This window comes from Perca fluviatilis, chromosome 20 (genome assembly GCF_010015445.1).
Source record: "Perca fluviatilis chromosome 20, GENO_Pfluv_1.0, whole genome shotgun sequence".
Taxonomy (NCBI): Eukaryota; Metazoa; Chordata; class Actinopteri; order Perciformes; family Percidae; genus Perca; species Perca fluviatilis.
The window spans coordinates 8,153,550-8,180,699 of record NC_053131.1 but is presented as its reverse complement, the minus strand read 5'-3'; the positions used below and the strand labels follow the sequence as shown (position 1 = coordinate 8,180,699).

At 41.4% G+C, this 27,150-nt stretch overlaps 1 protein-coding gene across 1 annotated transcript in view; it reads right to left on the bottom strand.

Annotated features, from left to right (window-relative positions):
- The window catches only part of atrn (attractin), a 179,053-nt gene extending 154,293 nt beyond the window's left edge, over positions 1–24,760 (bottom strand). The window contains exons 1-4 of the mRNA XM_039785823.1: positions 24,269–24,760; positions 11,225–11,308; positions 5,926–6,039; positions 5,400–5,528 (exon numbers count right to left, since the gene is read on the bottom strand). Coding sequence (XP_039641757.1) covers positions 5,400–5,528; positions 5,926–6,039; positions 11,225–11,308; positions 24,269–24,507 — 566 coding nt within the window. The 5' untranslated portion in view covers positions 24,508–24,760. The remainder of the gene's footprint in view (positions 1–5,399; positions 5,529–5,925; positions 6,040–11,224; positions 11,309–24,268) is intronic.
- Between the last annotated feature and the right edge of the window lie 2,390 nt (positions 24,761–27,150).

Here is a 27,150-nt window from a genome sequence, read left to right as displayed (position 1 = left end):
TTGTGCGAGCAGCTCCTCAGCCGTCTCCAGGCTTAAAGCTAAAACTTGCTAACATTTCCCCTCCAGACAGCAGAAGGTATTGCTTATTGGCATCGTCCTCCCTCATCAGTTGGTCAAGCGCCTGCCTCAACACTTGTCATTGGTCTCAGAGGGCCGTCGGCATCGAGCTAGAGGCTGAGGTTACTGGCAGACATGAAGTCACCGCAGGCACAGAAGAGCAGATGGTAAACTCACCCAATGTGCGGTTAAACAGCATTACTGACGCTCTCCGTGTCTCTTAAGAGGCATTTCCTGCTGTACGTTGAGTTTTTCTGTTAGCACCCAATGGACACATTTTGTGCCAACTGAATCAAACATAAGAACATAAAAAAACATGGTACTCATCCTGCTGGAATCAGAGCAACATGCTCTTTCCAGTGACAGTACTTTGTGTCATGTTGGTTGCAGATACAAGTCTATAAATCTGGTAAGAAATATGTACATATTAGATAAATATATAATATAAATTGATGATTATCTCACAATCATCCCATTTGACTTCTTCAGTATCAACATTATTTCAGGCGTCAGTACAGACGGAAACCGAGAGGGTGACTCTGTTCCTGTTTGACTTTCCACAAATATGAACAAATTCTAGCTGGGGGAGGGAAAAAAAACAAATCATTGCTCAAGTGTAGCCTACAGTTAACTATACATATGTCCAAGTTCCATGCTACATATGTTAATCAGGTTTTGAGTTTACACTAGAAACACACATACACACGTGTGTGTTCATGTTATAAACTGCTGTCCAACAATGCAACGCACACAGAATATTAAAACCCACAGCTGGAAAACAAACTAAGTAAGTCTTTGGAAAGCTATGGTTGCTAAAACTTCACAAAGAGAAAGCTAAATACAAAGTCAAAGTGAGTCACACATCCATAGAACATGGACTGTTCGTAGTGGGTTGAAATCACTCGGGCATACACACAAAAGACCAAAACAATTTCAAATTGCATTATTTCTTCCTCATAAAACTGTCCTAGAACATTTGTACTATTTTTAGAACCATTCACATGCCAATGATGGCACATATGAGTAGCCTCACTCATCCTGAGAATAACTAGATCAGAGACTTGCAGTGACTGTCACAAACATGCAAATTAAGGGAGTAGAAACTATGCAAACAGTGTAATATTTAAACGTACACTTCAAAATATCTCAAAATGAAAGCAGCTTCAGCTAAATGGGTAGATGAAACCGTATACACATATACACCTACAAACTAATAACATGTACAATGCGTCCACTTCAATTCTTGATGTTAAAGGATAAGGTTGGCGTTATTCTACATTTTTCTTATTGTCACCAAATCCCATGAAAAGATCAAATTAACAACATGTTAGTCCATCGCTCAGCAACCAAATACAGACTTTTACTGTACTGTATACTGTCATTTTAAAAAGAGAAGTCTGAAATTGAATAAAAGGACTTGGCGGTGGCCGGGTTGGTTCAGTGGGTAGAGCAGACGCACATATATTTAGAGGTTTATGCCTCGACGCAGAGGTCCAGGGTTCGACTCCGACCTGTGACGATTTCCTGCAGGTCTTCCCCCTCTCTCTCACCGGTCCTGTCCATTAAAAAGGCGGAAAAGTCCAAATAAAATAACTTGGCACTGTAGTTTTTAGCAAACCCAACACAAACAGGATTAATACACATTTGGGCTTCAGTGAGCATTTACAGAAGCAGCACAATGTATGTAGGCTTGAGCCAATATAAAACTACAGTGAGTGGGTTTATGGTAATGAAGGAGCATGTCACCCAGTTTGGCTCACTGATGTGCTTTTTTATAGTTTAAAGATCTATCAGGCACTGGATACTTAGACAATACTGGTTAGTCCGTCGATAAATTCATTCTTGGGTTTGGTCTCTTTACAGAATCTGTTGACCATATGAAAAATCTAGAACACTGCCAGACTTACATGCGTCATACTGAAAACACAGTGAGCTGTGTACAAGACAATGTTCCTAATATTTACGACAAGAGTAAACAAGCCAAATGTCATACGTGTTGCTGTAAACTCTTCGAAAACATTAATATCATTAAAGCAAAGAGACTGAAGTGGGACGTTTTGTCTTCAGGAGGGAAAAAAGGGAGCGAGACGGACGATACAAAAGGCCCTCGGCGTTCTTTCATGTGCCTTTCGGCAGTCTCATGGTTTGATGTTTCGGCTCCTCCACCTCGCCGAGACACCAAAGACCGGGGGCCCGGGGGCACTCTGCTTTCATCAAACTCTGGGTTTCTCAATCCCCATCGCTATGGTGACACTCCCAATGAACAAGGGACAAACCGCAGGGGTCCATTGTGTCTTTTGCAGATGTTTGGAACGGGCAAGCTTCACTTTGATTTTTAGACTACTTTGCCTATTTATGTCAGGCGATACAACCAGCTCAGAGAGAACTAATGTCTCCTTTGGCTCTTTCTGACTTGTGAAGTTCAGTTCATTCAAGGAAGGCAATTACATTTCTGTTTTAGTGTGGGTCGGGCGAGGTTTGTGGTATAAACGTGGGCATTAATACATTTTCTGTCTTTGTCTCATTATATTGTTCTTGCTCACAGATCTATAAAAGTCCCAACTGCTCTCTGAAACGTTGATGTCAGATACAAACTGATGAGCATTGACAGCTCATTGTGTTGTGCAGGAAATGCACAACACGTGGGTGGAGTTACGCTCCACCTTTTGCTGGAGGTTTGGTCATTAATCCTAAAAAAAAAGAGGGGGAAAAGGAAAAGATACAAGTTCAATCTTGACCAGAATATAGAAATATGTCTGTCTGTAATGACTACTGTAGAAAAAAAGGGGTCAAAAGATGGACATCACTGATGTTGCGATTGAGCCCAGTGAGTTGTTGCAACTGATTTATATACTGTATTTATGTTTATCAGATTGCTCGTACCAGAGAAACCTAAGATTACCCTTTTAAAAATCTGGCATGACTGGTGTAGTATCAGTACAGTATATCCACACTGGACCCACAAATGGCAGGATAGAGTATCAGTACCAGGCAAAAAAAATAATACATAAATAAATAAAACAGTCCAACTAAATGCATGGCACAAGGAAAACGATAGTAAAGATGGGCACATACACTTATAGCTAAAGTAATGCTAGTGTATAGAAGCACAGAAAAGCTGTAGTAATTAAATTTTTTTAATAGTATATATTAGAATATATAATACCCAATTGTGAACCAACCCACAAACTGTGAAATAAAAAGGACCCAGTCAGTTTTTTTGTGGGCTTCCTGGATCAGAAAACATGGGCGTCAACAAGCTATTGAGATTTGGCTCCCCTTCCTTTGTTACATGCCGGCTCGTTAGAATATACCGCCCCCCTATCTGAGGATCTCCGCCCACAGCTTGAGAACTACCTTCGCAAAAGGTGTGCCATATTATTTTCGAAAGCCAAATAATGGGTTTTTCTGAACATGACCCGATAGGGCAAATTCCTTCAGACTCGACTGCTTCTCTTGTTAGCCTTGATTTTCAAGTTTGAATTTTTCATCTCAAATACTGGTGTTCAACTTCTACCTATTTGAGCAACTTAATTTTTTGACTTAACTTAATAATATTTAAATTCAGTGGCACTTTAATTTCAACATTAAGGATACAGTATTTGTTACTTAGGTGTTCAGTTGATTATTTAATAATAATAAAAAATAAAAAAACATGTTAGGGGTGGCACGCTTCACAAAACCCACGGTTCGGTCTGTATCACGGTTTTCGGGTCACGGTTTTTGGTTCTGTACGGTGTTTTAACACTCCAGAAATATACTTCAGCATATGATCTTTAGCTTAACTATCCACAATTATTGGGTCCATCTCTGAGGAAAGCTAGCGGAGATTCTGATACAGCAAGAGGGAAGACATTGATGATTACAACAAGCTTTTCATTTATTTGGCAAAAAAAGGAGAATGTGTATTGCCATCTGCAGGAACTTATGTGCCTTTTTAGCACACAAAGATTGAAATATTACAGAATATCAATTGGAATAACTTGCACTTATCAAACTGCGAACTTCAGTATAGCTCTTATAAAAATGTTATCCTTAAAAGAAAAAGAGAGGAACTCTTAAAGCTCCATCTTTTGAATAAGTCAATAACGAGCGTAGCTGTCCTCAATTTAGGTCCTCTTGTACGTCTCATCTCCATTTTTTCCTGCATCCACCGTGTGTGTTTGCGTTTGTGTGTGTGCGCGCGTCAGTCGCGGGGGGAACTGAGCAGCCCCGCCCGCTGCAGAGAGCCGACAGGATTGAAACCGCAGCCGCTTCAGAGTGAAAAAACGTTACAGCGTTCATTGATGTTAAAATGTATACAGGTTGGCAGGACGGTCTGAAATGTTTTGCACGGTCTTTCGCTGTACGTTTTGTTGGTAACTTGTCCACGACCTTCTTTCGCGCGAAAGGGAAACACACAGTCTAAGGTCACATACGGACACCTGGCAGGCACGAGGCTACGTTGCGCATGCGTCGAACCGTGCGACACACACACACACACACACACACACACACACACACACACACACACACACACACACACACACACACACACACACACACACACACACACACACACACACACACACACACACACACACACTTTTTTTATGAACCGTGCCAGCCCTATTCCATATGGTATTCATGACAGCATCCCTCAAAACGTACCACCCAACAAACAACATGCCACAGTGTGCCTGACTGGTAGATGATGGTGTAGTGATGCAACAAAAAACATACTGCATACTGACATGATCCTCTGGATAAAATGCTGTCAAGCAGCCGCGCCAGCGCAAAGGCTGAATCATGCGGAAAGTGATAGCTCTGTATGTGTCATCATGTCCCAAGGAAGTGGGTGGGAAGTGGGTCCTTCACCTGAATAAATCTCAACAGCCATGATTTGTACGTAGGTTCTCATCTCAGGACTCAGTATCAAAGGAACTGTCATTTGGCAGATCCTTTTATCCAGTGACTGACCCAACCATGAATGCAGGCGTGGACCCTGAGCGATTCAAACCCCCGAGGCCTGGCAGCACCGCACACTCAGCTGCAGAGGATTATGAGCAATTTGATATGTGGAAGATTTCATAATCAAGGAAAAGCCCATGAACATAACCTAACACAATAGACAAAATTTCATTTAGTTTTTTTTACATCTGGTTCGGAGGACAGACCTGTACGTGGAGTTGACTTTAAGTCTTTTGGAAGATGCTTGGATTATATTCTAGAAATTGATTGCACTTTTCTTTTGAAAATGGAACCAACAGGCAATTTAAAACAGAACTTTATCCCCGTTTTTTCCTTGGTTATTTTTAATACAATGCTATTGCTCAACTATTTCAATGCTGGGTTACTCTCACCTGTAGGAAATGTTGAAGCCGGTAAGGTTGTAGGCAGCATCACTGAAGAAGTGCAGCAGGGCGTAGCCGGACTGAGACACCACCTCAGGAACCGTCTCATTCCCATAGCGCTCGGGAACAATCAGACCGCTGCAAAAACAACGCAAAAGTGACATTTTTATTACCATGTATACAGATTTTACTCCTAATGGCACGTATATGAAGGCCAGGCTGTAAGTGAACGAAACACAATAGTCTCTACTCATTTATGGAAATATTTAATGGTTCGGTAATCATTTGTTAATGCTTCTCTCCATCAAGTTTCTCAAGAGTTTTCTCTAACGCCGTAAAAAAAGAAAAAAGAAAAGAGGCTTTCCGGCTCCGTCAAGACGATTCTGAGGACAGAAGTGAGTACTTACACCGACATTTTGGATTAACTTGTAAAAAAAGAAAGCCTTGTCACTCAATACTAGTAAATCTCATCAGCGTCAGGGAGCCAATAAGCATTCAGCATGCTTCTATCAAGATCTAAAAACCACAGCCGTACCTGAAGGCAGCGAGAAGCGGGGCGTAAATGGAGTCTCCGTCGTACACGTAAAGGTGGTCCCAGCTGCATTCGGTGGCAAAGTGGTTGAACCGTAATCGGAGTATGGTGTTGGGCCTGGGAAACACACACACACACACACACACACACACACACACACACACACACACACACACACACACACACACACACACACACACACACACACACACACACACACACACACACACACACACACACACACACACACACACACACACACACACACACACACACACACACACACACACACACAAAGACCATGAGAACATCTATCTGGGTCAGTGATCACTTTAACCCTCCTGTTGTCCTCGGGTTAAGTCTGACCTCCTTTTTTAAAGTTTTCTATATGAGAAATGTAGGTTTCTTTCAACAAAATTGCCCAAAAATAACATGGATGGTTCCATGCAAAGCTCCTCGCAAGTACAATTCAAATGGTTAAAAAAAAAAAAAAACAATGTTGACAAAAATGGCAATTTTTTTTTATTTAACATTTATTTATCCAGGTAAGTCAATTGAGAACAAATTCTCATTTGCAACGATGACCTGATCACATTCACACAGTTCCACGTTCATACCTGGAAGCTGCCCAGTAACACCACAGTCTGATCTGATCACATTCATACCTGGAAGCTGCCCAGTACCACCCCAGTCTGATCTGATCACATTCATACCTGGAAGCTGCCCAGTACCACCACAGTCTGATCTGCTGGCCACTGAGCAGCTCCATTGGAGCAGTTGGAGGTTAAGGGCCTTGCTCAAGGGCACCTCAGTGGTGGTGATGAGGGAGGGACAAGCGCTGCTCTTTCACTTTCCCCACCCAAATTTGATCCTGTCGGTCTGGGGATTGAACCGACGACCTCCCGGTCCCAAGCTTGCTTCTTTAACCTTAGCAATAAGTGACAAAAGCGCCAAATACATTGAAAAAAGCGTCAAAAGTGAAAGCAGAAAAAAGCTTTGAAAAAAAGCGTCAAACAATGCGATAACAATTAGGGCTGCAACTAACGATTCTTTTCATAGTCGATTAATCTGTTGATTATTTTCTCGATTAATCAATTAGTTGTTTGGTCTCTAAAATGTCAGAAAACGGTGAAAAATGTGGATCAGTGTTTCCCAAAGTCCCAAGATGACGTCCTTAAATGTCTTGTTGTTGTCCAGAACTCAAAGATATTCAGTTTAATGTCACAGAGGAGAGAAGAAACTAGAACATATTCACATTTAACAAGTTGGAATCAACAAATTTTTACTTTTGTCTTAAAAAAATTACTCAAACTGACTAATCGATTATCACAATAGCTGGCGATTAATTTAAAAGTTGACAATTAATCGATTAATCGTTGCAGGTCTAATAACAATGTTTGAAACAGCTTCAAAAACGTGAAAAAAGTATGGAAAAACGTGTCGTAAAAGTATTGATTTTCGGTTTTGACCCGGGAGGACAACACAAGGGTTAATACTAACCAAATCCCTCTAACAGCAATATCAGACATCCAACGGTGTTGTCAGAATGAGCTCAAATACCAGTCATTTTACATGTACTGGCTGCATCGACATATGGAAATCAATACATGTTTTGACCCAGCGAGTACAAAGACAGCTTGCAAGTTGGTGGGTGCTACAGGCACACTGTTGTAGCTTTGACCGTTTTAGAATCCAACATTATTATTTCACTTCTGTGGTCTAGCATTCCAGTACTTAAAAAAAATAAAAATAAAAATAAAAAAATAAACACATTTCCAACTGGTTCAACTCTAAGAAACCAGACAGAAATATAAAAGCCCTGGGCACACAAACTTTTTCTATGCTCAACTCAAAATGCTGCTCCTCATGCAACAGCTATTTCTGTGTCAATATTTGGCAGCCTGCGTTACCTTCCAGTTTTCCAGTGTGTAGAATCAGGACTAACTGTATTTTGAAGATTATGCACTCTATGTATAGCCACAATGCTGATTTGATAACTTGAGAAGGCTTGTCAACTTTTCTGCTTAGAAAACCTAAAGATTACTTTACAACTGTGAATAAGAAGTACTGATATTTCTAACAAGGCCCTCAACTTCCTTGTTGTTTACCCATTCACGTTCACTCTCGAAACTAGATGTGCACTCAGTTTTTGAGAGTTATTGTTTCAGAGGCCGACTGCGAAATGACCACCCACTTTGACTACTTGAGCAGAATAAATGGGATTTTAAAAACATAAGCGGTGGATAATTAACAGGCGATATGGTAGAAGCATTCAACGCCTACATCCACACTTTACTTGCATTTGTCTGGTGGCGATTATCTCCCACCCTGGCTCCATGTTTGCATGAAATCACAGAATAAATCAATCAAAATAAACAGAAACCTCAACATTCCACCTAATATTCTTTTACTTTCTTCTGCGTTTTCTGTGGCAAGTATAAACAGCTGTACTGGAAAGTAAATCCCAGCTTAAACGGACTAGAAAGTTGTACTGCATCATGTGACAGATATAGTAGGGGACATTGGATATTTGTCACATACAGCAAACATCTCCTTACTATCCGCTAGCTGCCTGTCCCCTGAACACACGGTAAAAAAACGCAGACAGCCCAGGCACCACAAACGCCAACACAAACAAACCGCGCCAACCTGCCCCACAAACCATAACAAACGGTGTTCAATGAATACGCATTGTGGAAGTAGCCTACGTGCTAACGCTACTGCAGTGATCAACCAGTTCCTTCTTGTTGGTTATTGGCTGGAACACTTTTTGTGTGTTATGGTTCGTGGTGCAGGTTGGCGCAGTTTGTTTTTGTTGGCGTTTGTGGAGCCTGGGCTGTCTACAGAGACCGTTTTTTTTTTACAGTGTGTTCAGGGGACAGGGGCAGCAAGCGGATAGTGAGGAGATGTTTGCTGTATGTGACGAAAAATGTTGTAGCCTAAAAAATGCGTCACATCACTTAGAGCACCTTTAAGAGCGTTGCATGGAACCATCCACATTATTGTTTTGACAAATTGTTTGAAAGAAACACAAATTTGGAATATAGAAACTTTTTGAAAATGAGTCAAATTCAGCCCGACGACAAAAAGAGGGTTAATCACTTTTCGATCAAAGACATTCATGAGATTCTTAAAACGGTCTGCTCTAAATTTGGTTAACATCGCCAAATGAAATCATTCAAAAAAGGAGCAGGGAAGAACACAAAGCTCCATTTAGTGTATCTAGGTTCAGGTTGAGGACACAAGATGTACAGGAAATGCTACGAGTGGTGGCTCTTCCTCCCTCCCTTTGTAGACAAATAAACTGAATAATGGCAGAAGCCCCAAGGTTCGGTTAGAAACGAAAAGAAGGCTTGTGACTGGTAAATAATGAATTTAAAGTAAGGAGCGACTGGAGAGATCTGACAAAGAAACTCCTATTCCAAAAATCTGCAATTACCACTGAGGTCCCTATGAGCACGGCAGCACAGCCCAGCACAGAGCGCAGCCATATTTCACTGCCTTTGGGTAAAGTCACTTAACTGCAGAGAAAGCTGAGAGGGAACGTATGTCCGAGGCTTTAAAGTGTTCTTGTCATTCTGATGCACGTGTCATTGCATTAACCTCTCGGTAAGTAGGGGCTGAGGTCTCAAGACAGCATATTAAAGTGCCATTAGTGTGTAATGAAAACACTGGACGACAGGGTGGCCTGGCGATTAGAGGAGCCATACAGGAACCGGAAGGTCAGAAGTTCAAAACCCTGCAACATCTCCACGTCCTGTCCAAGGAAACACCAGGGTGACCTCCTGAGCCCCAACACAGTCCCTCAAGGTTAATCCCAGTGGTGGGATGTAACTAAGTACATTTACTTAAGTACTAATGTTGAGGTACTTGAGTCTTTTCATGCCACTTTCTACTTCTACTCCGCTACATTTCAGAGAGAAATATTGGACTGAGATGACAAGCAGCAGAGGGACGCAGGTCAAACACTGAACCCTCAGCCGCTGCGGCCGATTAAACACAGAACAGTTTGGATCGTTTCCAGTTTCTAAAATGGGAGGATTTTTCTGCATCGAGTACTTTTAATACTTTAAGTACATTTTCTTGATGATACTTACATTCTTTTACTTAAGTTACATTTTCACTGCAGGACTTTTACTTGTAACAGAGTGTGTTATTAGTACTTTTACTTAAGGTTCTGAATACTTTTTCCACCACCAGTTAATTCCACCCCCGAATGAGATTGTTGGCAAAATGCAAATGTAATCAAAGAGTTTATGGTTCGGATGAGCTGGCCAAAAAATAAATAATATAATATAATAATAAAGAACCACCGCTCTAAATCGATACTCTGTGGCTCTGTTATGCTGACTAAAACAATAGAGAAGGAGTATTTCATTTCTCACAGTTACTGTGCCATCTATTTTCATCCATCACCTTCGGAGTACTGTAAATCCCTAATGCTGGATGGTATCTCAGTGAAGGACTGCAGTGCAGACCGTGTATAAAAACTATCATTATGATGAGCACTCTTCAGATATCGACTTGCAGCCGCAGGTTTTCCCAATCAGTCTTTCAACTGTCTCGAGGTTTTAGGAATCATTCCTTAGCTTTCTGTTTTTCTTAATGGCGGCGGCTCATTTAATGGATGAAATCAATAAGAGAGTATTGGTTTCGTGTGGTGGGTCTATGGTTTTCGTTCTGGCTACTTGGAGACCAGATGTAGGTTTTCCTTTGCCCGGGACATTATGAACGGCAAAGATGTCGGACCACCTCAAAAAGATAATTTGAAAAATCTATTACTTTTGGATCGCAACCCAACATATTTGTACTGTCTGGACGAAATCAGGGGTTACAAGTACAGGGTTGTTCCTGCAATAGAGGAGGTTTTAGCCAGCCCCAAAGGAAAATCACGAGCACCAAAATGATAAGAACTGAGAATTAAAAATAGCAATTCAAATCCTCTCTAGATGTGTTTTAGAGCAATTTATCAAACAACCGTTAAAACAAGCAGAACATAAACTTGAATATGAGAGCTAATCTCTGTTTTATCTCCAGAGTCAGGCTGTACCAGACTCTCCTGGTTATTTATTTATTTAATTTATTTATTTATTTATATATATAAAACCAGTTTTGTTAATTGGAGTTTACTCAACCATGATATACATTTTTGTAATATACAAATTGTCAGAAATAACACACTTCTGTAAAATAAGGTAACTGACTCTTTGCCTTTACGGTACGCGGACTGATCATGTTTACTGCCATGTAAAGCCAAAGTTCTGGTATTTCTCCCCTGGTGTTGGATCTGCATTCTACTTACTGTCCCTCGATCAGCCACGTGCACTTGGTCTTGTACTTATAGTTTCCTGGACCGTCAGTCAGATGACCGGAGGGCCCCGTCAACCTGAAAGAAGGGAAGAGGAGAGGAAAAGAGACTCAGGGTTACAAATGAAGATGGTTACATTGTGTATTCTTAACAAGCTAAAATCCTGGAAACGGTGTCCTCTACTCCTAGTCCAGATGTGATGTGATGTGGCAGGTATGAGATGAAACAGAACAACACTGAATACCACCCACAACCACAGCAAATATCACCAAGAGAATTAGAGCTTTTTTGCAAGAATGGTTAACATGATTGCAGGGTTTACCCTACCATAATAAGACTTAATAAGACCATTTTGGGAACCACCTAAGCCGAATTAATGTAAAATCCATGTGTGCTTTAAAGTGCTCATATTATGCTCATTTTCAGGTTCATAATTGTATTTAGAGGTTGTACCAGAATATGTTTACATGGTTTAATTAAAAACAAAAAAAAAAAAACAACACCACCATATTGTTGTTGTACTGCACATTGCTGCAGCTCCTCTTTTCACCCTGTGTGTTGAGCTCTCCGTTTTAGCTGCAGAGTGAGACATCTCACTCACTCTCACATCTCACGACTACTAGCCAGTCAGAAGCAGAGTATGAGGGCGTGCCACGCTAGCAGCTAGGCGAGCGTTATAACGTGTGTTACAAAGTGACCATGTCTGTCTCTGAAGTAAAGGCTGGACTACAATAGAGCTGTTTGGAGCAGTTGGTGAACAGTGTTTTCTGTTGGAGATGGGACTTTGGGCTTTTTCACTTTGTAAACCTACAACATGCACAAAAAAGATATATAACATAATAAAGGAAAGGGAAAACGCCAAAAAGCATGATATGAGCACTTTAAAACTGATAAAATGACTTCTCCCAGATGTAATGTTTGTAGTTGGTCCCCTGTGGACTTGTTTAGAAAGTTTTGTCTTTAAGCATATTTAGTGTTATTTACAGTATGTATAATCTGCTCTAGCTTTCCTTTCCTTTCCCTAACTTCTGCCAAATATGTGCACCTAAGTCTTCCACAAACCTTTGGAAAACACTGGTGTGTACTGAGAAGTGTGCACATGTCACAACAAAAAGCAGGACAACACAGCTTTAAATTTTTTAACAAAAATGTTTGGCATTTTTTTCAATAATGCTAGCAACACGCCTGGGAAAGGTAGGTCGTTCAGCTGGTTCACCATTACGGTCCAGACTATTAGATGGATTGCCATGAAATTTGGTTCAGCCATTCATGTCAGGGTGACTTATTGTCACTTTGGGGATTCCCTGACTTTTCTCTTCGCATCATCATCATGTCAATTTGTCCAAAACTTTGGTTTATGACTAAATATTGCCACCAAAAAAAAAAAAAAAACTCCTGGCTTTCCCATAAGCTTCAGCTGTACTCTGTGGTTAGTGCCAACAACAAATTGTTAGGATACTGATGTTAGCATTTAGCTCAAAGCACTGCTGTGCGTGCCTTATTAAAGCCTCACAGGAGGCCTGGCTTGATCCTGTTGCTTCATAAGTTATTAAACTGATGAATCAATTTAGTGCGGAAATGATAAGTGGGTCGGCACAGACAGTGAGTCAGGCATTTATCAAAGAAAATTTTCTATTTTTAGCTTCTCAAATGTGAGCATCGCTGTTTTTTTTTTTATCATTCATAACTTCCATATATTTAGGTTGAGGTCATAGAAAGCTTTTCTTTCTTTCTTTTTGTAAGCAGAGCAGCGCAAGGGCAGGTAAACAATAACTTCGGCCACTTTTGGTTTTTTAGTTTTTGCAGCTCCTTGGTGGTTGAGCAAACAGCAAATAGGGCGGCTACGGGGCGGAGAATGATTAAACCTCGCAGCAAAATTATTATTTGGATGCCGGCACCGCGACGGACGGCGGCAAACAGCGTAATAGTACAGTACGGCGCCCGGGCCTCTGTTATTGCCTGATCAATTCCAGCTTGATGACACAGCAGCAGAGGGGAGCTGAACTACACAGGGAACACTTAGGTGCAGCCACAGACTGTATCATTACTGATGTAGGTCTCAGGGTGCGATGACTCGGCTAACACGCCCAGTCACAGTCGTGTTCCAAAACAGTCTCTCAGCACACAGCGAGTCTGCAGAGAACACACTCCTCCCTGGGCTCAGCTACAGGAGCCAGTGGAAGATCTCTGCTCCACCATGAAAATAACAACCTAAACCTCAGCCCCTTGTGTTGTCTCTTTTCAAAGTTTCTTTATCTGGAATATGTTCTGTCATTCAAAATAATAAAAATCGTTTCAAAACAGTATCCTGATTAGGGCTGCACAGTTAATCACAATTTTATCGAAATCACAATATGGACTAGCGCAATATCCAAATTGCAGAGGGGGCGCAATATTTGTTAAAGGCAAAATATGTGTCAAACCGTTCTGAATGAAGTATTGTGGTGCTGTGGAGACGTCCCGGCCTACAAATCCTATCCTAGAGACTACAGAAAACAGCTTTGTTTGGTACAGATCCTCGCAAAAATCACACTAAAAAGATTTAAGATTAGTCAATGAAAATGAGAATAATGATACAAACACGACCATTCCCTTAAATATCATGAATCATACCGCAATCGCAATATCAGTCAAAATAATCGCAATTAGATATTTTCCTCATATCGTGCCGCCCTAATCCTGACTAAACATTGACATATACCCTTCTGTGCTAATCCATCAACATATATTCATCAGATCTTCATTATATTGAAAATAATTCATAATTGCTGCTTATTCTACAAAAAAAGATTAGGTATAATTTATTGTACAGTAAATGAGGTTTGTTGAACATAAATTCCAAAAAAATAAGTGTAAGACTAGTGGTAATGAGTTGGAATGAAGTTGTCTAGAAGGTGCCAAATAGAATCGGCCGATAACTTATATAAACCGGGCATTTAATCACATTTTGATCGCGATTTCAATTCCCAACAATCCCAGAAACAATGTAATCCAAAAAAAACTATTATTTTTGCACATTACTTTTTGCAAGTAAACTCTTGTTTTGTCTTCTCCTGAATTGAAAAAAAAAAATATTAGAGGAAATGTCATAGTTCATGGTGTTTTCACTGTTGATTTGTTTAACTGATTCACTGCTTTTAAGTTTCAATAAATGCAACATCTTTCCAAAAGTCAACGAGTAATTGTGTTAAATATTCGTGACTTCAATATTGGCCAAAAAATAATTGTGATTTTCTTTTTCATAATCGAGCCGCCCTAAGCTCAATTGCTCCACATTTTGACTAATATGAATTGGTCTCGACTTAATGTTGTGTTGTATTAACATCTTTCCACTTCATGTTATTCTTTCACAACTTCATCACGAAATTGATAACAAAACATACTCCGAACATTCTGGGATGGAAGCCTGTTGTGTGTTGCTTAACAACGCTTTTGATTGCATCCAGGCAATACATGTGCTGAGGATTAGGGCCACATGTGAAAAAATGGATTTGAGTTCTGACTTTAAAGTCATAATTCTAACTTTATTCTCATAATTCTGACTTTAAACTTAGAACACAATACTTTTTTCCACATGTGGCCCTAAACCTCTTCCGTAGTGCTGCGACTCCTTGTTATTGAAAACTTTAGCCTGCAACCATAGCCAATAGGCCCAGCTGTGTGGGCTGGGCGGCTCAACGTCCAAGGCCAAGGGTGTTGTCAAGTTACGACAACTTTACAGGCCAAACATATTACTCTATATTGCAACAATTTTCTTCTGCTATCTCTGCAATGGGTGGACTTAGTTAAACATTAATACGGTCTTGTGATCTTTGTGCAGCACTGCAGCCTAAAATTTGAAAAAAAACTGCCCATTCCTGATATAATGTCCTACTATACTTTTAAAAACGGTTATTTTAAAACATCCAAACCGTGCTGAGATAAAGAAGAAGCCAGCAGGTGCCAGTACTTCCTGTTATTAGAGCCACAATGATACAAGCAGAGCCTTGCATTAACCGTGACCTCCAACAACGGCTCTTTCTCATGCAAACGGTATCCCTGCAGCAGAGCCAAGTGTTCTGCAAATGGCAAAGTGGCGCAACATGAGAGCAGAGCAAACACGATTTCTCATTCAAAGGCGACAATAGTCGTGTTCAGTGGCACAGACTGGAGGGGGAAAGAGCATGCTCAGACAGAGAGCAAATGCTACAGAGCCTAAAGGCTTTTCCCCTAAGACCGTCTGAGCAGACATGCAAAAGCTGCTGATATGAGATTTTAAGGAGGGGGACGGTGGAGGAGGAATTACACTTTTATTGTAATATTATATCCCAATAGAGAGGTGAACATAATTTGATAATGTCACATGATTTTGCACATGTGGGCAGAAAGAAACCTACTTTAATATCACAATGATTTCTAAGGGATACTGTGATCTTTTTTTTTATTTTTTATGAACCAACAATAAATATGCTAGCCTCCCTGGTTAATGTTGCCGTGCCAGAACATTCAACAGATAGATAAGATAAGACACAAGATGATATAAAGTTACTCAGCAGCAGCCATGGAGGAAGAGAGCTTTGAATCAAACATGGCAGCCAACAAATCCACAAAGGCTTTGAGCCCAAAACATGCTCATGAAGCTTTAAGTCTATTGTATTGTGTAATAAATATTCCATAAATTATAAACAAGTGGCAATTTCCCAAGTTACTGTGCTTTGGCACCTCTGTGTTTTACTTGAGTTGCACTTTGAGGAGAGTTTTTTAGTGTGCTGGAATATTTCCTTTTATCAGCCTTAAAATGCATCCCATCTCTACAGAGGCCCTGCAGATTCACCCCATCTGCACAAAAAAAAAAATGATGTCCTTTGATATTCAGCACCATACTGAGTGCAGTTTACTGACACCACCTTAAAAGATCTCTAAATTAACATTCAGATTATGACATAGTTAGTCTCGCAATGCCAGACCTTCCTCCACAGCGCAGCGGAGGAGGGTCTGGCTAGTCCACACAGCATTCCGGGATGGGAGAAACACGTGCTCTGGTTTATTGGCATTTCTTTAAACCAATCACAATCGTCATGGACGGGCGCCAAGTGCCGGACAGAGCCATGGTGCCTCCGCAAAATAGCCTCGGGGAAGGAACTTGTTTTGGTGGAACGTGTACGTTCAAAAGTAGTTTTAGTCGTGCAACAGAAAACTCAGATTGCTAGCTAGCTGTCTGGATTTACCCTGCAGAGATCTGAGGAGCAGTTAACCATAGTCCTCACAAATCCTCCAGAGTTTAGAATATCAACACAAAGAAAGAGGAAGGTAACTGACATGCAGCCGAAAAGAGGGACATCCGGCGGAATTTCCAGCGGCAACGGAGCAATCCCGGAAGTGGAACGTCGTTGATATAGACTATGAAATAGTTAACTCACTAGTATCTCGGCCACGATGTACTGCACGTGCAGTTGTAGGCAAATCCATCCAGCACCTGCCCATTGTTCCTAAACTCCACGTATGACTCTGTGAACCACTGGAAAGGGATGTGGCACATTGCTGAAAACAGAATAAATCAGTAGTATAGCAGTGGGGGGGCCATTAGTCTCTGCAGAGAGGGCAGGCCGGGTGGTCTCTCAGCATATGTAGCAGCTAGGGGTGGTACGGTTCACAAAACCCACGGTTCGGTTCGTATCACGGTTTTAGGGTCACGGTTTTCGGTTCAGTACGGTTCTTATTTTTTCTTTAACACTCCAGAATATACTTCAGCATATAGCTAAAATTAGCATATTGAATGCATGTTGCACAAAACGTGCACACAGTGGCAGTTCTATATTGTTTAATTTCCATATAGGTAACGTGAAATCCAAAATGTTCCCACACACCAGACTATAAACGACGCTGGCGCATCCTCCAGCTCTGGGCAGCCTCTCTCCCACTTGACATTTCTGCAGGTGACGTGACGTGACCTGCAGCGGCGCCCCACTCCATTGAGGAGCGGTCGGCTCGGTGTCTCTCAAAATCTGATGAAAATCTTTTAAACTGACCTTTGTCGATCTGAAATGAAGAAAGATTCAGCAACTGCATGGCCTATTTCTCGCTTAAAATGTTTTCAGAAACACGTTTCGGTGAACTATTTTAGTAGAATATGAGATCGTATTCTGAACGAGCCACCATGACAGTCTGTTTTGAAATTTGGGACCAGCCAGACCCATGTGACGCAATCGTCCAATCAGCTGCCATGGGTTGCGTTTGTCCCAAATTCCATCCCGCTCGTCATTTCCAGTAAGTGTTTTAACATAGGTGTATAAAGTGGGCACTACGGCAGTAAGAGGTTAGTGACCATTAACAGTGTACTGACGAACCGTGCGGTACACACACGCTCCGAACCGAGACTAGCGAACCGAGCGGTTCGGGTGTTTTTTCATGAACCGTACCACCCCTAGTAGCAGCCTTTCGCGATGCGTTTATTGCGCCAGTTGATATTGCGATGACAAAAAAAAACATATATTGTGCAGCCCTAGTGTGGATGATGGGGTTCATTTCCCAACCTCATCCAGACAACCTTCAAAAGACATATTCATGCACCATGATATACAATTAAAAGATGAGCAGGAAATTGGGGGAGTCAGGGCTGGTGCCAGGACATGACCATGCGTTGGAAGCTTACACTGGCTCCAAGTGGCAGAGACAAGGCTTTTATTCACCACCCGTCCCACTGCAAAATAAAACTGGCTCATAAATGTGATCTAAGTTAAAACAAATTGATCTCAGCATGTCATACTAATAAAAAAAAAAAAAACTACAGTCGTGTGTCTTTGGGACCCTTTGTGCAAAGAAGTACAAAGCTGCCCTTTATAGCCCTAATCTGATCCGAGCGTGAATACCGGTTACAGTTCAGCCTGATGGCAACACTCATCAACATTACGAGCAACACTTATGGCTAAGCGATAGTAAACCAGACTAAAGGGTCTTTTCATATAAATACAGAAATGCCGTGTAACTGTGACAGTAACTCTTTGACAGTGGACCGTGCAGTTCTGCTCGGATTCTACAGACAACAAAAATTTGCTTTAAAAACAATTAATAGCAACATCTCTTTCCTGAAACAGTATTCCATAGAAAGAAAGAAATAGTCCCTCGTGGCCGGGTTGGCTCAGTGGGTAGAGCAGGCGCACATATAATTGGAGGTTTATGCCTCGACGCGGAGGTCCAGGGTTCGAGTCCGACCTGTGACGATTTCCTGCATGTCTTCCCCCTCTCTCTCTCTCCCCCCTGTCTCACCTAGCTGTCCTGTCAAATAAAGGTGGAAAAGCCCAAAAAAAAATAAAAAAAATAAAAGAGATCTATAGATTGTCCACATTAATGCACACGCTGCAGTTAAAATGGTTTTAAATGTAATTTCTTAATGCTGTGAGCGCCACTCTCACTCCTTTGGGGGTGGAGGCAGAAATCTCAGAGATGGATAGATGACAAACAAAAATATTTGTATTAATATTGTGATTAATTCATTCATTTCCAAGCATATTGCCCAAGTGGAAAAGAGTTAAACACTTATTAAACACAGATCCACAAGTTCAAAATATCCTCAGATGAAAGAGAAAATCTAATTTGTATGCCATAGGAACAACAACAACAACAACAACACGGTAATCAGATTTTGCCCCCCTCTTCTTCGTGTTGATTTTGGCCCTCATGGCTAGCCGGGACTCCATCTTGGCAGAGCCCTGCCACAGAAGGCTGCTTTTACCAGCATTCAGCCAGCCTTGTATGGTAGCATTGTCTGTATGCTAAACACGGCCTCAGAGCACAGGCTCTCCGCGGGGAAAAAAATAAAATAAAGAAAACTACCGGCCCTTTGACCGCGTTAACAAAACAACACGGCCCCCGATTCCAGGCAAATGTGGCATCACAGAGCAGAACGTCGACCATTTCCGTGTAACGATAGTCGGCCCGACGGGGGTGAGGTAGCTCCAACATCCCTGACAATGCTGAAGCCTGAGCCGCTAAACATTACGCCAGCAGTGTGCCCTGCTGTGTTATTAGTGGAGTTCAGGGTCAGACTATCACTCCTCCAGCAGACAAGCAGAGGCTGTCTGAAAGCACTGACAGGGGAGAAGGCTGGGAAGACTTTCACACATTCCTTTTCTACACAATAGAGTTTTAGAACGGAAACAGACAATTAAATGTAGAGCTGGGCAACATATCGTGACATGAGACTAGATATCGTCTTAGATTTTGGGTATCATAATATGGCATAAGTGGTGTCTTTTCCTGGTTGTAAAGGCTGCATTACAGTAAAGTCACGTCATTTTCTGAACTTACCAGACTGTTGTAGCTGTTCTATTATTTGCCTTTACCCACTTTTTATTTTTATTATATCCACATTACTGATGATTATTTATCAAAAATCTCATTGGGTAAATATTTTGTGAAAGCACCAATAGTCAACACTACAATCTCGTTGCGGTATCGATATCGAGGTATTTGGTCAAAAATATCGTGATATTTGATTTTCTCCGTATCGCCCGGCCCCAATTAAACGCTGTTCTGCTGCTTTTAAAAAGGAGTTGGAAGAGAAGGCAAACGTCAAAGCCACTGAAACAAAACTAAAAAGTTCACCGTTAATAACATCCACAGAGGCTTTTATCCTTGTTCAACTAACTCAAACTTTAAGGGCCAGTAACTTGGCCAGTTAGTGCAGCAGGAGGAGTATACGTCACACTTGTGTATAGGGCCGTGCAGCGTTTTCTTATTAATAGGTTAACAAAATGTTCCACAGCCTAGGGCAGTTCTAAATAGCTTTTTCTTTGTCTGACCAACGGTACAAACAGACGGAGGACATTTCATTTACAGTGGTATAAAAATGGACAAAAGCAATGCATCCTCACATTTGAGAAGCAGAAACCAGAGAATGTTTGCCTGAAAGATTAATCCATCATCAAAACAGTTGGTGAATGTTGGTTTTTTTTTTGGTTTTTTTTCAATCAACTAAAGAATGAATAAACTAATCCAGTCGTTCATAGGCTTTGTCTGTTTCGTCCAACATCCGTCCATCTTCACATTACATTCATTAGGCAGACTTTACTTTAGTACAAACCAATTTCATTTTTGACAGACAGACAGACAGACAGACAAATTAGGGGTTCTGGATTTCCACTAGATGCGTAACGGCTGCGTGCCGGCTCCGCTGCGTGCCGGCTGCGTGCTCCGCCATCCGTTAACACCCACCAGGTCCGGATTTGTTGCTTAACGGCTGCGGCCATGACTGACAGCTGAAGTCACGAGGACCCACGAGGTCTCGCAAATTCACGTAGAATAGAACCACAAAACCAACACCAGTTAGTTTCCATCCAGAGGAGTAGAGGGGAAACAGCTCTGTGCTGTGTTTTCAAGGTGTAGTGCAGGGAAATATGATCCGCCGTGAGCACGGTGTATTTTATTTTGAAAATTAACCGGATATTTATTTTGTTTCTGAGCTAGACTTCCTGTCCCGCACTATCTGCCGTGTGCTGAATTGCTGCGGAGCTCTCCGTCGTCCGTCAAAAATAGAAGCTCTGCGTATCTGCTGCGGACTGACGGAACTGGGACAGAGTCGGGACGCAGACGTTCCGCAAGTCTGTGGAAATGCACACACTGACTTTAATGGAAACCTAATGAGTCAGTCCACGTTCCGCAGACGTTCCGCAGACGTTCCGCATCCAGTGGAAATTGCCGGAAAAGTCAGGATCAAACCACCAACCCTACAATTAATGGCCAAACCTCTATACAGCCAGCTCTGCCATCTGAGCTACAGGGAGCAACACTTTTAACAATCACATCAAATAAAAATAAAAAAAATAAATAAAAAGGGGGCAGTTTCCAGCTCGTCCAATTCATGCTAACAAGTGAGCCGTCGTGTTACCCAGGATGCAGCTGGTGGCCAGTGATGATTTTTTTTTTTCCCCACAGCGAGAGACTGTTTCAATAAATACTTGAGTGCAACAGGCTCCCAGATTTTTAACACACAGCCAAGAGAGCACTCAACCCTGGCCGCTGTGAAACATTAGAGGCTCAGCAGCCATTCAGACTCCATTTCAACTGTTCAGATACGCTCGGCAATCAGCTGTGCTAATGTGCAAATAGCTCCAGCTTCCCCTTTCCTCGACCGTGACCGATATCCAGAGGATGCATAACACCAACACCGCAGGACCCCCCTGCCAGCTCTGCTTTACGTCCTGGCAGGCTGCAACTATGCTGAGACAACATGACAGAGAATATCAAATAAAAAATAAAAAAAGGGCTGAAACGCCCTAGATCTACTTTTTTTTAAAACAAACATTTATCCAAGGCGTGGCAATAGGGCACACCCTGATGGGACACATTTTAGCTGCACAGACACGCAATGTTGGAACAAGATCAGCTTGCTAACAACCAAAAAAAAAAAAAAAGAAAGAACAAAGGAAGTAGAACATTTCTGTTTGAGCTAAAATTGGACTCAATCAAGGACAATGAATTTGGAGGGGAGGAACTGAATGCTTGTTTATGTTATCTTGATAGGATATGCAGAAGGGTAGAATCCTATAAGCCAAGCAAAAGTGTACTCATCACTGAGTTTTGTCTAAATGAAGCTGCCCTCGGGTGCTGCAGACAATTCTCCTCACCAGAACATCACCAACGCAAACTCCAGTAATGGGAAGTGGCACTTTAATGGCCACTGAGAACAGAATGTGCAGCACCGACTGCCTGAGTATTCCCAGTAATTGACGTTTGACACCTTTCAATTGCATACCGCGATGACCATTACACGGTACGCAGCGTCACTGTCCTTTGTCTAAATTAGGGTGAGGGCCCACACACAAAGCTAACATAGATGTGTGCAGGAAGGGGGGGGCGAGAGAGACAACGGATTTGTTCTTGGATTTATCAAGTTGTCACTTTCCTCCCACCTCTCGCATGTTTCCACGAGGTCAACCAACAGCACTAAACACAGACAGCTCTAGTGCTGGGCACCGAATTCAATACTTTTTGGGCACTGACCGAATTGGCTCTAAAGAATTGAGTATGGAAAAATGCCTTGTCATTAAATACCCAATTTCTATACCTAAGTAGTAGTAGTAGTAGTAGTAGTAGTAGTAAATCATCTCATCAGCATCAGTGAGCCAATAAGCGCGCAGCATGCTTCTACCAAGATCTCATAATGTTTGTGATTGGCTGTTTAACGTTAACACGTCGTAGAGGCAGGCAGGAAAAAAAAAATCCACGTTACACGCACTGAGACGGGGCTCACGCAGTCGGAGCTGAAACTTAAATAAAAGGATTTGTGCCGCGACGTGTTATGCTGGAATTTCGGCTCGGCTGTAAAAAGGCAGAGTGCTTCCTTTTGTGTGCACGCATATATTCCATGCTTTGACCCCGAGCTGCTGTTGTCCTTTTCAGTGGAACGCCATCCAGTCACTTGCTCTATTTCCATGGGTCCTGGAAAGATGGACAACACGACACAGTCTTACAGGGCCTGCTAACACACCGTACCCCGATATGTGCTCTCTGCTGAGATCGCCAGCAGCCAAGGGGACACTGACAACTCATCGTCCTCACAAACCCAACCACAGGGATCACTATGTGTCTGGCATAACCCGATTGGAAATAAATACCTGCCTGGGTTGAACGCATGAATGCGGATGAATGCCCATTAATTGATTGATTAGGCGATTCATCAATTAGTCGATTGATAGAAGTATAACACATTTTTTTGGGTTACATTCTCTGGTTGCAGCTTTTCAAAAGTAGGGGATATTGTTGCCTTTCTCTGTTCTATGTCATTTTACATTCAACCATTGGTTTTTAAGGCTGTCGGTGGGGCAAAACAAGCAATCAGAAGTAGGCCTGTCGCAATATGCAATAAATCAATTAATCGCATGATAAATAAAAATGAGCTAGATAATTTTCAAATGGTATCGCGGCTGGAAAAATTTCCCATTTTATTTAGAGTTTTTGGTTGTGTTTGGTTTTGATTCCAGTGCATTTTGTGTTTACAGAGACTGAGAGTCCACTTTATTCTTTTTGGTTGTTTTGTTAATTTATTGTGGATATTTAAAATGTATTCCAGTTCCAGTGTTAAATATTCTTTAGAAATAAAAGTTTATTGATCTTTGAAAAGGTGTACCTGCATTATTATGCCATTAGCATTACGTCAGATGAAAATGGTCTCAGAATGACAATATTATCGTTTATCGCAATCATTTCTGGGACAATTTATCGTCCAGCAAAATGTGTTATCGTGACAGGCCTAATCGGAGGACATCGTCTTGGTCTCGGGGCAATTGCATCGGGAATACAAATTATTTCTGACATTTTATTACCAACACATTTGACAACAAATGTCAAGAGTGTAAGAATAAAACAATCCTTAATTCCCAGGCCTAATATGGTATTTAAACTTGTTCACTGACCAACCAACTACAAGCAGCACCTCTCGAGTTCAGGGATGTGATGTGTACAAACACGGGGTAATGTCAGGTTTGGTCATGATGAAACACGTCTGGCTGACTGAATGACAACATGGTGCCACTAATTTCAAGGTACCTTTAAAAAGGCATTGAAGCTCAAAATTGGTCAACTGTATATGCCACATATACCTTATCATAAGCATTCAAATTACAGGCTTACATGTAATTTAGTGTCCCATATTATTTTCCAAAAACTGAGCGTCCCAAATGTTGAGGGTCTTATTTGAGACAGGTAAGGGTAGCACAGGTGGTTTAGCAGGTTCATAATTAATTAAGGACATTGTATGGGGAATTTGGGACACTAAACTGCACGTATGCCCAAATGAAATGACAAACGTGACGTTAGCTACTGCATTTGAACCAGAACAACTGTAGTGGAAGTAGTAGTAGTAATTTGTAGGAACAGTAGTGGTCTTTCAAAGCCTCAGGTGTGCACTGCTCGGCATCTCTTGGCTAGCATTCTGGCCTCTAAAGTAGCTAACATTTGGCACAAAGCGAAGCAGACGTATTCCCCATAGGCTATACTGTACACTAGCTACGTCTCCCGGTAATAAAAGCAGCTTTATTCTGCCCGTTGTGTTCACTGTACCTGAATCGCCCTCCGCAGTGCTGGCATTGGTCCCCAACCCAGCCGGGGAAGCATACACAGTTGCCAGTAGCGCTGTTGCACTGCCCGTTCATACAAGGTTTGTCGCATTCCTTCGCCTCGGTGATGCCGGGCAGCCCGGTGAGCAGCCCGATAACCGAGAGCAGTAGCGCGGTTGTCAGCATCAGCAGGCTCCGGCCCCGGCCAGAGCTCGAGGAGGCCCGCCGCGTCGCCCCGTACATTCTCTCACAAAAAGATGGCTGCTTAAAAGGCAAGCGCTCCGCCGCTTTGGGAATAGCGACTCGGTGAGCTGCCGGCTGGTGTGGTTCCGTTTATCCGACCTGAGGTGCTGTTTCCAGGCGGTGACTGTTCAGTGTCTTCGCTGAGGCTGGTCTTCGCTGGTTACTCGGTTTACATCTTTCCACTTCCAGTGGTTCCGTTTCCCAGCGCTGCACCAAGCCGCATATTGACATCCAGAAGTGACGTTATGGGAACGGAAATGCGCAACCGAGGGGGAGGCGGGAGGCGGGGAGGGGGGCTTTAAACTTTATTTTGAACCCATATTTTTTATGGTTGTTCATTCTGTATTATATTCTGGAAAAGTTTTGAAAATGATATGGTATCTAAAACAACACATACAATCACACTTGAAGGGAAACATTGCATTACATATTTTGAATGGAAAGATAGGAATTTATGTAATTGTAATATTGTAAAATAAAGTAATTTAGGTAAGTTCCATATTCACAAAGCAACATTTTCCAAATCAACACCATGTTTTAAACTATTCCAAATTGAAACGGACATATACTTTGAGTCTCTTGAATTGGTAACAAATAAGAAAGGTATTTTAATAACTGATATCTAAATAAATAAGTATTATTGATAAAAAATTATTTAATGAAGAACTCCTGCTGTCATTATCATTAATGAAGTTTGCAAGTCTGTCACTTCTTTACTTTTGCATATTTTTATTTGTTGCTGTTTAAATTCTTACTTTCATACTTACTTTCATATTATATTATTTGCACTTATTTATGTATAGTTGTATGTTTACGGACTGTGATGATTGAATATTTGTAAATTGAATTTTAAATTTAAAAATAAATAAATAAATAAATAACAGATATCCTGCACCCCCCATAATATTTCCTCGTGAATGGTTTCTTTTATCATTCTGTAAAAACATGATATAGGCACTTTGTGTCCATATTCTTATATACGTTAACTGGCTCATTACTATCTTTTTTATTAAGAAAGAAAAAAAAAGAAAATCTCCCAGGGAGTCTTTTAAATGTCACATATTTGTGTAGCACACATGTGTTGTTGTTGTGTTCAATGCTAACAAAATAATTGATATGCACAAAATTTCAAAAAGAACTTTAACTGAATAGTAACTCAAGGTCCACTTACTAGCTTTTATTCTCAGAGCTTTTAACCACGTCTTCTCACTGTCTTCATCAGAGAAAATGACGAGTGAGCAACATTAAGCAACTTAATGAAATAAGTTGTCAACTAAATGACAACTGAGCAAACTCCACTGGCTGATGAAGACCGTGAGAAAAAAAAAGATTAAGTGTTCCTTTTGTTAAGTTTATTTTTTTTTCAACAAAAACAAAGAGAATTTAGAAAACAGGCAAGTATTTGGCTCTCATGAGAAATAATGTGTGTGATGTGGTCCCCTGCATAGCTGTAAACACCCACACAGGGGAATTTCATTATTTTACCTAGTTAGACCTCTCGGGGCTGTGACAATGTGTATAAATTGTGTTTGATAGATATGGAGAGCAGTAACTTTGCATAATTCAGCATATTTGCCAGCATACATCTGTCACTTTCAACAGAAGCAGAGGTCCAATCAGACAGGAGACATTAAAACACCTGTGTGAGTGTGCAGGGCCTTTAATGAATGTAAAGTATTTACATAGGCTATATAACAGGAGTGCTGTCCTCTACTGAATTTCACATAGGTGAAATATTTCAGTATAGGGTTATACTCTACATGGTTCAAAATGTGTGGCATTTTTGTCTCAAAAAATTGTATGTTTCAACTAGAAAATTCCACACGAAATTTTGACAGTGTCTCTACTACTTGATGCACATCCCAAAAACACAGGCTGAAGTGTGTGAGAGAAAGAAAAAGTACAATGGTTGAGTAAAGGCCATCGTCACCACAGGTACTGTATATAGTTAATATCATTAGTAACAGCTGATCTGAGCTCCCTTTACTCTGCTGTTGGACATGTCCCGCAAAGAGAGGACAACACGGCCACAGTAAAGAGTCTCCATGATAGGAGGTGTGTGTGTGTGTGTGTCAGTTAAAGGTTGCCATGATGACTCTTGTCTTACAGAGTTCTCACAGAGACAAGGCTCTGGCACACCTTTCATAGTCCTGGTTCTAGCTCAAAAACCGTAACTCCTATCGCTTAATGTTTAATACTGTGAGAGATATGACACCCTGCTGAACATCCTGTGCAACAATGGTGTCTGTAGTGTAAAATGTGTGAGGACAATAGCTGTTTCTGTTCTTCTCCTGGTATTTCTGCTCTCATTTAGTACAGGAGGCAGTGCGGCAGTTGGTGGACATGGCTTCACTTGGAAGATCACTGTGCCTCGTGTGAAAGTCAGATTGCCTCCCTAAGCACATTGTTAGAAAGGCCACAGAATTCCCTAAATTTGATGTAGAACTAATGTATGAAGAGTTAAAACTGTGGATGGTATCGCAAGGTAAAGAGAATTCTGCTTCTGCCTCTCTCCCCTCTGTCAGTTGGGCGCTGCCCTCTGAGTCTGAGCATTCTATCCTATACACACCAAATGTAAAAATGTCAGATGGCTTTTTTCTTCCGAAGCCTCATACAAGGCTGAATATTTAAAAAAAAAAAATT